The following is a 12,699-nucleotide window of genomic DNA, read 5'->3' as shown; positions in this document are numbered from 1 at the left end:
GGTAAAAGAGTCAAGACAACCCCAAAGTGGACAGGAGAGCCGAAGGTTGAAGAACCGAGAGTAGTCAAACAGATGTAGACCTACGCATAGTCCCCCTTCTAATTGATTCTCCGTAGTTCCTGGAAAATGGCAATGAGGGGGATTTTTCGGAGGCCGGCCGATTTTCTGGCGGGGGCGGCGATAACGGCGGGAGTTTTATTTCCCTGCCAGACCTCCGACTTGTATTATTAATCATGATTTGTCACGGCCTTCTCTAGAGACTTCCAAGGTTATTCCATCAAGGGTTTTATACGGGGAATATCCTCATCTGACTTGATTCCAGAAACCCTCGACTTGGAGTACTCCGGTATAGAAAGGCTGGTGGGACGAGACCCTGCACTTGCGTCTTCAAGGATCATCATCTAACTATCATAGGTCCGAGCGTTGTATAGATACAAAAGGGCAGTCAATAGTTAATACCAAGATGAATTTGAATGATGCTCAATTGTCTACATGCTAAGCTAAACCATGGAGATATTAATACCTACAGAATAGGTAGAAAGTCAGATTTGAAAGTACCAGGAAGAAATATTCGGTAGAAAATATCACAACTAAATGGAACTTATTGATATGATTCAATGATGATTGACGATTATGCCAAATCTGCATATAACGCAATATTCATACTATATGTAGGTCCCTATAACTAGCATAGTATCGTGCACACCAATCAGGAGCAATGCAGCCAATGGAACTTACAGCTTAAGCTTATAAAGGCTAAACGATCACTGGACGCAGAAAATGGTATTTGATTAGGCAACATGCTTTGGTTCTAGTCGAAAGGTCTAACCTAGGGGACGTCCACGGGTGTACATACTAGGTAAGCAGCCTAAAAGAGCTTCACGAGTTTTACATCGGTGGTCCGTAGCAAGGCGTGATTGCCTAAAGTAAAGTTGCCAGGCTAAGGTCGCCAAAAGAACTATAAAATCCTAGCGCGTGTATCACCGAGGAACTCCAAGGAATCCAGTCAAACTCCTAGGGTTGTATAATTCTTCTTGCAAGTGTTACTAGATGATCTGCTTACATGCGCTCAAACTATGCCAAACCACAAATCGTCTATGGGCACATGCTTGATCTGAGAAAACATGCTGGGTAGCAACCTAGCCAATGTAAAACAGAGCATCAAGTTGCAGATGCAATTGTTGTTCAGATAGGCAAAGAAAATAAAGTGGCCGATTTTGATGAAAGGTCCCAACGCCAAAAGGCAATCCATAAAAGCAGCTTCGGTGTATCTCTTATTTACATTTCCTGCTGCTTTAGCAGCAGCACCGACCACGCATACCAACAGTCCCCCACCACTCAGTTGCTCCGGGCGCCGTCCTTGGCGGCACGCAGCTCGTCCATCTTGGCCACACGCTTCTTGAACTCCTCGTACTGGCACTTCTCATATGAGTGTCGTTCATCCTAGAGGAAAAGAAGAGAAATTAGCTGGCTAGCTCTGTAAAGCGCTCTGGTCGAATCGGGTTGTGTTGGAGCATCAAAATGGGGGATCTCGTACCTCACACTTCCAGGGAAGGTAGTACTCTGCTTGCCGGCATCGGTTCAATGGGATCAGCAGGTGTGCGCATGAATCTCTGTATTGCATGGGAAGACGGGCTTCCGACATTTCCTGGCGGGTTGCTGGAATCTGATTAACTTTCCTGCTAGTGCTTTTGAATGTAGGCCAATGGCCTTGGAATCTTACCGGAGGTCTCCGAAAGGCCAACGGCACTTTTAACCGTTTCGATGACAGTCATTTTGTCAAGATTTGAGGGGTGGAAAGGCAGGGAGCGGGGAAACAGAGGCAGGACGGCGTGGTTGGCGATTCCCGCTCGTTTGAGGTTCCTGCTGGGCCGATATTGATCACATGACACAAGATCACATGACAGACTTCCGCTTTCCGAAACGGGACTAGTGCGCACTTTACGCGTCCAGCGCGTATTTGGGATGCCACCCCCAGCTCCACCGAATCGTATCTCTGTGTTCGCAGTCCGGATTTTTATTGCGTGTAATGCATCGAGTGCCGAAGAATTCTTAAACCAATCAACTTGTGGATCTTCTACGGGTGACGCTTCGGCTCCAACGTGCGTGGTTGCTACATCGCTCTTCGGGACCTACTGAATTGCAGCGGCCGACGGCGTCGCACATTATGGCGGGGATGGAAAGCATCTACTCTGCTACCTATAGCAGTGTAAGTATATCTATAATTGAATATTTCCACCTCCCTGTCATGGGATTGTTTCCCGTGTTGAATGCGACCACAGCTGACATTCTCACACCCAGGTGCCCGTGTATGAGTTCAAGCTTGACACTGACAGTGTCATGAGAAGGCGAGCGGATGATTGGGTCAATGCAACACACATCCTCAAGGCCGCAGGGTTTGATAAGCCTGCACGAACGCGCATCCTCGAACGAGAGGTCCAGAAGGGGGTACATGAGAAAGTTCAAGGAGGCTATGGCAAATATCAGGGTATGCATTGGGATGTATGACGCCTGAAGGGAGACTTCAGATTACTGACAGGCAATGCTCACAGGAACTTGGATCCCACTTGCGGAAGGCCGCCAGCTTGCGGAACGCAACAACATCCTTACAAAGCTAGCCCCGATCTTCGATTATGTTGCTGGAGATCACAGCCCCCCGCCGGCGCCAAAGCACACCTCAGCTCCATCTAAACCTAGGGCACCGAGGAAATCGGCCGCCGCAAACCGTGCCGCCGCAGCGGCTGCCGCGGCGGCTGCGGTGGCAGCTTCAGAATCCATGAAAGTTGTTCAACCTCAGCGCAGCATGGGTCCCCCAACCATTCCACAAGATTCCTACGAAATAAATGCGGCATTCGATGATAACGAGTCAATTGGACACGCTACTATCGAATCATCATCAATGGTCGCAGACGAGGATATGCTTCAAATGTCGCATGGGGGACGGAAGCGGAAGCGTGGAGTGGATGAGGCAACCGCTATGTCCATCAGCGAGCAAGAACACATAATCTACGGCGATCAACTTCTGGACTATTTCATGACCGTGGGTGATGCTCCAGAAGCAACACGCATTCCCCCTCCCGAACCTCCTGCTCATTTCCAAGTCGATCGGGCCATTGATGACTCTGGGAACACAGCACTCCACTGGGCATGTGCGATGGGTGACTTGGGCATTGTGCAAGATCTCCTGCACAGGGGGGGCTAATGTCAAGGCTCTTTCGGAGCATGAAGAGACTCCGCTCGTCCGAGCTGTTCTGTTCACCAATAATTACGAAAAGAGAACGTTCCCGGCTCTCTTAGACATGCTTCTGGATACTGTCTCTTTCCGAGACTGGTTTGGTGCAACTATCTTCCATCACATTGCAGAGAATACTCGAAGTAAGGGAAAGTGGAAGAGCTCACGTTATTATTGCGAAATACTCCTCGATAAGTTATGCAAGACATGTTCGCAAGATGAGATACAAATGTTGTTGTCATGTCAGGACCAGAATGGAGACACCGCTGTCTTGGTCGCTGCTCGCAACGGCGCGTTTCGCTTAGTGAACATCCTTCTTGTGCACTGTCACCGCGCTGGTGATCTGGTGAATAATAAAGGGGAAACCGCTAGCAGTATCACACAGCGTTCTCAACATCATGATCATGACATCCCGCCAGCCCCATCCTCCGTCACCATGGCTAATGAACATATGGATGCTGAAGCAGCTGGTCTTGTGGGCGCAGATCAACAGTCCGTTGCCCCAATCCCGGATGCCTCTGCGACGTCTGAGCTCCTCTCCAAGATTGGAGCGATCATGGCTGAGGCTAATAAAAAGCTTGCTGTGACCTATGGAAACTCAAAAATCAACCAGCAAGATTCCAATGATGTCGCTAATCCTGAAGCGTTATATGAGCAATTGGAATCCGACCGCCAGAAGATTCAGAAGCAACTCTCTGCATTGGCGGCTAAGGAGGCCGAGCATGAGCGCAATGACGACCAGGCTGGTCGATACGAAAGACTGCGCGCAAGCTATGAGTCCCTTCTGGAGCAAATCCAGCATGTTCGGTTGGCTGAACAGTTTGCTGTCACAGAGGTACCAAAACCTACGCCGGCGTCCTTTGAGCAAGATGAGTTAATGGCAAGGTATCGACTCGCTGAAGAGCTCTGCTCTGCGCAGAAGATACGTCGCAATGCTATCAAAGACTTAGCCCAACAAACAGCGGATGCGGGTGTGAGCACCAAGTTCGATATGCACCGCAAGCTGGTGGCTCTGGCGACCGGACTTAAAGAAGAGGATCTGGACCCTATGGCTGCGGAGTTGGCTGAAACGTTGGAATTTGACCGAATGAACGGCAAGGGCACCACTCCGGAACTAGGTCATCGACGATTACCATCCCAGAATGAGTCGGCCACTCACCCTGGACCCAGTGTCCCAGTGGATGCTTAGCTACCTCAAGGTCGCAGACCCATGGGCTCCATGTTTGATTATATTTCATGATTCATTGATTTTCCTCTGGCACACTATTTCAGCCAGCAGATACCCCGCACCTTCATCGTTTCTTTTCTTTTCTTTTCTATCTTTTCTTCATATCCATTGTTTTAACCTTTCTTCATGTTCCGATGGCTCAACAGCAACTTGCCTACTCAGGTAGCTGTGATTCTGGGCCCCATTCTCCATCTGACTAGCATTCTGACCCGCAAGCAGATATGCGGGCACAGACTGTCTATCTCTTTTTCATATGTGTCTGTACAGACCATAAGAACGGTTGTACATTGTACATACAACGTGGGGGCAGCGGTTCCCGATTCCCTAACGGGCGAGATGCGAAATACTAAGCCAGGAGGGGCTGAGATGAGATGTACGTTATACATGTATGATTCATTTACGATGGCAAAAGGCGTGGTTTATACCAGCGTTTGCGCGAAATTCTGCAATTGATAATCCAGATCTTCATGGCCCGTCATAAACGATAATCATGTTAGCTTCTATGGTACGATCTTACTAGACAGTTTCCTATGTAGTCTGCGCAATTCCACCAGATTATATCACTAGAGCCCTATATGTGATCTCTGAAAGACGCTACGGTACAAGTTCATCCCTCGCGTGTTCTATATCGTTGTAGTGCCATCTCTTCCGCCGACCAAAAAGTCCGCGAATTCCAAGGTTGTCAATGAACAAGATGATATTCCATTGGATTCATGCATTCAAGCCTTGGTTCATAAGCTAATAGGAAGGTACCATCTTCTTACTGAGCCGGGGTCAAGCTTATTCAAGGTCTTCCATAAGATATTGGCCCCTATGTATATCACATCACATGTTATCATATGCAGTCTATCGCAAGAAAGAATGTGATGAGGATTGAAGAGTCTACTATAGATTTCTACTCCGCAACAATTTGATACACAATATTCAGCCATTTTCTTGCCTCCATGATTTTAGCTGGGTTTTGTTGACATTTTGCCGGGCTTCAAGCGCTTGTTGCACTTTATAGATCAAAAGCCGCTCAAAATCACATATGGTCTGTGAGGCAGTTCCTACGCTCCTGATCATCTCACAGCTTTAAGGGGAGATCGAAGGCGATAAGGGGACAAAGCCAGTGAGGATATTGTAGAAACCAACAGAGACACGCCTATATGTGCTAAAGAGCAGGAGAGTGACGAACCTGAGAAGACACGCTATACTACATGTAGAATTCACCCTCATTGTAGAATACGATGAACAGGGTTGTGACAATGATGATGAGACCTGATTGAGTTATGAATGAGAAGCAAACAAAGTCCAGGTAAACCCATTGGCTGGCGCCTGCAGCTTGGCATCAGTGACGAGCGGCTCCAGGGGCATTGTCAGGCGTCGATGGCAGCCACGTCGCGCCGCTAGTGGCCAACAGCCAATGATTTGCCTGGGGATGTGATGGGGGGATCCCTTCAGGGCTGGGTGTGTCGCTTATTGGTCAACAGAACAAGCCAGTCAGATCTCCCCAATAGGTCTTCTTCTGTGATGCTGTCAGCTATGATCAGGCAGTCAGACAGAAGAAGAGGATACTGCCTAGAGTATAGGTAAACCTGAAAAAGCTTGAATTACCCCTGTTTCCCCCAAATATGAGAACAGAATAAAAGAAGATATCTAAGTGAGTCTCCGTTGAGATTCCCTCTTGAAGCGATTGTGTCTAGAGAAAAAAGACGCTAGTACTCTTTGGGCCTATTGTGTTCGGTTACTGCCTTGGGAACCAGGCAACAATCCCCGCCTAGGCCATCCACCATCGTCAATCTCTCTCTCTTCTTCTTCTTCTCTCACAACCCTCCATCTAATCTTCGATTCTTTCTTTTCCTTTCCCCCCTCCCTCTGCATTCCTTCTTTCTCTGCAGCTCTTCTTGTTTCATGGAAAACTCCCAAAAAAGCATTTATCCACTTTGCAAATAGCTCCGATTAGTTCCGCCCCCCTGAGGAAAAACGTTGTGTTTGGCCGAGACCCGAATTCGCTGCATCGTTTTTTGATATCCAGTTCATCTCTTCGGCCGGATCCCTGAACTTGTTTTCTCCTCGGTTATTCGCACCGCACTGGGTTGTTTGGACGCGACCTTCAGTGTTTCAACCTTGAAGTCTTCGACTTTCGGTATCGCGTCAACTACTCTCTTTTTTTTTTATTCGGCTGGGATTTGCAGAGCATTCCCCCCCGGACATTATTATCTTTTCTTCGTGGTCTTGCTTCGTGCGTGGCCTTTTCTCCTCAAAAATATCCTCTTAATTATTTTTTTCCCCGAGGTGTCTATCAACAGATCACCACCTCGGCTTCCTTGAGACCTATTCCTCGTGTTCGCGACTTTCAAACCCAGCAGGTCCTTGTACAGCTTGGTTTCTATCTTCTGCCGTCTTTATTGCTAGCCACTCGCTCGGTTTCTTTGCATATCTTCACCTGTGATTGGTACGTGTTGTTGCCCTCTGCTCCATCCGTTGGATCTTGCTGACCAGGCCCCGGATACAGAAAACCGACTCTCGCGTCTACGTTTTCTTTTTCAGTCGTTGGATCTCGATATTGCAGACTTATTTCAGCGCTCGTTCTTGCATAGACACCATAATTCCTTAATCGCCGGAAAGTGAGTTCAGCTTTGTGGTTGACCCCAAACGCTCACCTCTACTCCGGACGTCAAAAAGATACCACTTGTCTTGCTTGCATTCTATTGCACATACCTACAATCCACCTCTACCACGAATATGAGTATGGACGCTGGCGGTCTTGCTCAAATGTCTTACAATTCTTCCTTCAATAATGGCAATTCCCTGGGTGTGCCGGGCTCTGGCTTCGCATCGCGCGGCAAAGGCTCTCACATCAAGCGCTTGAGTGTGCCTCCCCAGGTTGCTACCATTGACGAGTCCCAGGCATCGGCATCTGTCTCCACTCCGCGTACCAGTCGCTCTCATCTTTTGGCTGGACTGCGCACTGCTCCCAAGTCTGCGACGATCCCCTCCGAACATCAGCAACGGAGTGGAATGGAAGGTGCACGATTCACTGGGTATTCCAGCCGAGGGACGGACCGGGTTCCACAAACTGCGACCGGAACTGGATTCCCACAGCACAATTACACCACGAATCAAAACGCGAACTCGCACCGCAGCAACTCGCACCACAACCGCATGATGTACACTATGCCGGAGCAGGTACTTGCACCTCCGACGCTTGAAATGGCTGGTGGCGATATCCCAATCGATGAGAACATGTACGCGGAATTGATGTCAACCAACCTGTTCCTTGCTGCCCAGCAACAACGTCTGCAACAGCAGTTGATCAGTGTCACTGCCGCAGCTCAGCAATTCCAAGGCCTGAACCTTGGGATGTCCCTCCCTCGGCAGCAACAGGCTCCTTCGCTCTCCATGCCTGGTATGGGATTTTATCAACAGCAGCTCCAGCAAGGCGTTCAGCCCATTGTGCAACCAGTTCCTGGTCAACCTGGAATGTTCTGCGTCTACAATCCTCTGACTGGCCAACAAAGCTATATCATGGATAACAACTCGCAGGAAGATCAGCAGCAACAGTTCTATCAAGATACCCAGTCCCATGTTGGACAGCAAGTTCCCCAGTTCCGTGCAGAGATCTCTCCTCCTGCGGACTCCGCGCAATCTTCCATGCAATTCCCGCAGCCAATTTCTCCTCCAGTTGGCAGCCCATCTCCGCCCCACGAATCGTCTTTCAATGCTCTCCGCCGAGGCCACCGCAAGAACCTTGCTTTCAACCCGAACATCAAGACGAACATTGATACCGCCAAGGCCAATGTGGGACCCGGGCCTAGGTCTGCTGCCCTGCCGCCGACACCGGCCACTGGAACATTTGGACCCGGTCAAAGTCGTGCTGGTGAGCATCCGATGCGCCAGCCCCGTGGCCCCCCTTCGCTTGAGGAACTCGTGGCCAAGCCCACCTCAAAGCACGAAGGTAGCAAGAACTTTGCGACCCGTCAGCGACGTCGTGCCGTTCACAATCTTGTTCGCGCGGGGATCGAGCGTCGTGGCGACACACGCAGTTTTGGATACCATAGCAGCGGAGGGACTAACACTCCTGCGAGTGAGAAAGAGTTTACCTTCTCGGATGGCGATGATGCCACCGTGCGCAGCGGCGGAAGCCTCTCTAGCAAGCCCAGTCTAGGCAGCCTGCGAGCAGTTGCTAATGGTGCCATTGGGTCTGAGAGAAGGGAGAAGTCTGGCCGGGATCGTAAGTCTCCGGACAGCCCCTTCCACAGCGCCACCCCGACTAGCGAAGACGGTGGCTACTTTTACTCAAAGTTTGTCGATTCTCGCGGGGACTATGCTCCCTCGCCTAGTGCCAGTGGCACCTCGTCGCCCTCAGTGGCGGATGTTGTTGCTGGCCAGGGGCCGGTAGCCCAGGCACCAGAACGACGCAAGACGCCGATGCTGGTGTTGTCCAGCGCTGAAAAACGCAAGACACCCTTCATGTAATGCCAAACACAACGCGACAGCGACGTATGACCTTTACTTTCATGTTTTTCTTTTTCTTTTTCTTTTTCTTTTGCCAAATGGGTTGGTTGGCCTTTGTCTTTTTGCCTATCGAGTCCTGACCAAAATACCTCGATAGCGGCTGACCCTCCGACATTCCTTTTTTATTACCGCTATTGCTGGCAACTTATGCAAAGGTTTATGTTTTTGTGACGAAAGACCTTGATTGGTCCGAAATGACTTTATTCTTATTTGTTTTCTTTTGCTTCTCTTTATCTTTATCCATTACGTTCGATCCTTTTTGCCACCTGGCTTCATTACGGCCGGGGCTGGCCAGGCCAGACCGGCTATATTTTCTCGGAACAGGCAGGGTGAGCTTGAGACTGGAAGGGAGGCACCTGCAATGGCAAGTTGTCTTTTCTTCTTTCTCCATTTGGCTTCTGATGTACATCTGGTTATGTACAGACAGCTCTGCCTGGTGCATTCTTTGAGCTCAGACCCTGGTGAATACATATCTTAGCAAGTGTCTGATCTTGTTTGAAGTATCTATCTTGTTTGGCTATGTTGTCATACTCCATGAACGTATGTAGTATCTAAGTAGTTTTTTTGGTCGAGCAAATCCATCGATTATGCAGATATGCTTATTAGGTCCTACGGTAATTCTGATGTTGTCCTACAATGACCCACGTGGAACACCTGGTTACTCGGTCTGTTAAAAGAGTCATAGGTAGGCATTGCTCGAAAGTTATATGTAGGAAAGGCGTCTATGGTTGGTACTCCCTCAGGTTTGATGTTTAACCCTGTGACCAGAAAGTAAGAAAAGGAAGGCATAAACCATAGGTCAAAAGGCTACTACAAGGTACCCTGAAGAAAAGCCATCGGAGGTCGCCTTAACTGCTTGTGAAATTGATATCAATATGCAAGATGAGGCCGCGTCAATCTCGCTAGATCACATCTGAAGGTCTATAGTTTCCATGCACTATGTACCTCCATTCGTAGACTCAGAGTCACAGAGTCCCGGAGTGTATGCTGATAGTTATGGAGGGTGGCTCCGAGCTCGGAGTAGCTGCATGACTATTTCGGTCTTTATTTACACTTTTCGTCAAAAGGCAAAATAAGAAGTGGCTATAAAATTTCACTGTAATGGGCTCACATCCCAAAGTGGCCGCTGTCGGTGAGGAAAGTGACGAGCTGCCCGAAACGAGGGGTTTAATGACGCGGCTAGAGAGTAAAAGACGTGAAGGTCACATTCCAAAAGGAGGTAAATGTTGCTAACTGCTTCTAACAGTATGTATATATATAGCTTAATGTCCGCCTACACGATGAATAGGGAAATACTCCCTTGGGGTGGGGAGTGGACCTCATAAATAGTAATTCTAATATATACTTGGCTGCTTATGCCGGCATCAAACAGACCTTGGCATTGTGGGGAGTCGAAAGTGGAATCTACTAGCCATTACCTACTTATGCATTTACCTATATGGTTTTGGCTCCGAAGTACGTGAGGTCTGCCTGGTATATCAAGAACCATGGTACGACCACGGCTTTAAAAAACCTTGACACAAACCCTAAGTCGACAAGTCTATATACCGAAGTACCTCTACTTAGGTATGCAAAAGTCAACCCATTAACGTCCACAGCCTTAGAATGTATTGTCATAAAAAGGATGCCAGAAATACGCAAAGTGAGAAATTTACTATCGACAAGAGTATACTTTGGTCGAGGACTCAAGCCTAGAAATGTAAACGGCATCTTCCTTTTCTTAACGTGGAAAGTACAATGTCACAATGGGTAACTGCAGGGAAACGGAATATTCCCAGGCCACGCAAGAATCCTGGAATTAGAGCAGCTTTATCTGTGTCTACCCGAGGATAAAGCAGCCGGACCTCCGTAGTACATGAGTCTCACATAGACAGGAGAGTATTTATGCCCAATCTGCAGTCCGAGCTTAAGTATTGGTCCCTGCGTCCTTGCAGGTCACACCATTATCTTCGGTGCGGCTGGTCGGGGAAGAGGGCCGTGTGACTGAGAGGGAGGGAGAGGGTGGCACGGATGGTTGTGCGGTCGTATTGTTGCATAAAAGAATGAGATAGAGGTGAAAGCAAGACATGTTTAGTCAAGCCTTGATAGTTTCAATAGCGTAAAATGTCGATCTATTCCAGGAAGGGAAACAAAGGGGAGGATCATACCGGGTATAATTAACGTTTGATAACAAGCACTTCGGAATAGACGATCCTGGTCCTATCTGATACCCTAGAGGTTTTTAGGAGACACAGTCACCTTGCACGGTACCCAATTGGAAGTACCATTCGATTGCCACACCCGAGAATCAAGTTGGGCCCTGGTTGTCTCCCCCTGACTGATATTCATGAGTAGCACGGATCCAGAACTAGTCAGCAGCCACATCTGTAAGCTTAAATCATCCAAGCTCCCCCTGACGTAGGTTTTCAGGCAGCATATGTTGGGTAATAATCATTACCTAGATAAGCATCTCACATCTTTAGGTGGCACAATGACGAGTGAGGAGCTCATGTCTGGGATATTGGTTGATCATGAAGGGGGTTGTTTCGAGGCCAATCAGGAGTGCATGTGTGCTTGTTGAACTCTCCTACGGGCAATAGAAACAGTTCCGGCACTGGCAAAAGCAGAGACAGCAAACAATTTCCCCGGATATCAGTGTGACCTTTTCATCCGTGGTACCCTATACATTGCTGGGACTGATCAAAAACCTTCAACATCCCCTCTGAAGATGGACACCGAGTCGGTCTCCGAAGTCTTCCGGATGTTGACGCGCGGTACGAGTACTCGCCTACTTTTCCGTGTAGATCTCGGTCGGGAAGGAAGGAGATAGCCAGCAATACCGATCAGATTCTTCCCGATGATGTGATCGGTATCTTCAGACCCCGAATATTGATGTAGATTATATTATGCAGGTGGGTAGTAGGATAGATTGGGATGTAGTTCTCGACTGGTCGATTCAATAAGGAACTAGTGGAAAGCAGGTATCTTGCAGGTATCTTGCATAACGGAAATGTTTCGCCTGTCGGATGATTTCCCATGATGTCAAAGACACACAAGGTACAAGGGATGGCTTGGACTGGTTCGTAATCGCATTTCATACGTCAAGGACGAAAATAGAAGTAGAAGAAGGGGGAGATAAGACCAGATATTCCTTCTTAGTCAACATGAGAAGGTAAATCTATAATATACGCTAAAAAAAAGAGTTGCCCCACTGATCTTCTTTCAACCTCTGATCATGAAGATCACTCTTCAGCCAATCTCTCTCGATACCCACTCACACACACCCCCTTTGACCTGACGCGGCCATCAGATTCTTTTTTTTTTTTTTTTTTTTGACGCGGATTTGTGGGACCTGGGCTTGTGAAACCCGTCTCTTTGACCAGGAGCTCGGTCCTCTTGTCTCTCTCTCCCCTTTTGGGGGATCTTCTGCTCGGCCAACGGTCGAGATTCGATGAGGTTCGACGATATATGATCCAGAACGTCGGTTGTGATGACAATCTGTTCCATTTCGGGTTAGAGAACCGGGTTTCCTCGACTAAGGTGTCAATCTCCCGCAATACCCGCCAAGGGGGAATGTACCGTATCTATTCACCATTCCGGTTATCAGTTCCGTACCTCGGCTTGCTATGGACATGGACCTTGCCAGCTGATTGACTATCGTGGCAAAATGGCAAAACCCTTGAGGACCTGGCATGGGGATGGCGCCTCTACGGCTACACGGGGTCATCATCTCCCAAAAGAAATTCCCCTCCAATGCAGT

General features: G+C 48.5%; 3 protein-coding genes across 3 annotated transcripts; 2 read left to right on the top strand and 1 right to left on the bottom strand.

Annotated features, from left to right (window-relative positions):
• Positions 1–1,338: 1,338 nt before the first annotated feature.
• N7489_008458 (NADH dehydrogenase [ubiquinone] 1 beta subcomplex subunit 7) lies at positions 1,339–1,775 on the bottom strand (the record flags this gene model as incomplete). Its single annotated transcript, XM_056714208.1, has 3 exons — positions 1,339–1,443; positions 1,538–1,659; positions 1,724–1,775. 3 exons carry the CDS (start codon positions 1,773–1,775, stop codon positions 1,339–1,341), a joined length of 279 nt encoding a protein of 92 aa, XP_056561830.1.
• A 392-nt stretch (positions 1,776–2,167) lies between these two features.
• N7489_008457 (putative APSES transcription factor) lies at positions 2,168–4,421 on the top strand (the record flags this gene model as incomplete). The annotated part of the gene is made up of 4 exons (XM_056714207.1): positions 2,168–2,209; positions 2,302–2,488; positions 2,553–3,158; positions 3,193–4,421. 4 exons carry the CDS (start codon positions 2,168–2,170, stop codon positions 4,419–4,421), a joined length of 2,064 nt encoding a protein of 687 aa, XP_056561829.1.
• A 2,766-nt stretch (positions 4,422–7,187) lies between these two features.
• Positions 7,188–8,921, top strand: N7489_008456 (uncharacterized protein; the record flags this gene model as incomplete). The annotated part of the gene is made up of 1 exon (XM_056714206.1): positions 7,188–8,921. The coding sequence occupies one exon, from the start codon at positions 7,188–7,190 to the stop codon at positions 8,919–8,921; it is 1,734 nt and encodes a 577-aa protein (XP_056561828.1).
• Positions 8,922–12,699: the final 3,778 nt, after the last annotated feature.

Source organism: Penicillium chrysogenum, assembly GCF_028827035.1.
Source record: "Penicillium chrysogenum strain IBT 35668 chromosome Unknown utg000005l_segment0_segment0, whole genome shotgun sequence".
Classification (NCBI taxonomy): domain Eukaryota; kingdom Fungi; phylum Ascomycota; class Eurotiomycetes; order Eurotiales; family Aspergillaceae; genus Penicillium; species Penicillium chrysogenum.
Note: the sequence above shows the minus strand (reverse complement) of the source record. Positions and strands in the feature narration are given on the sequence as shown.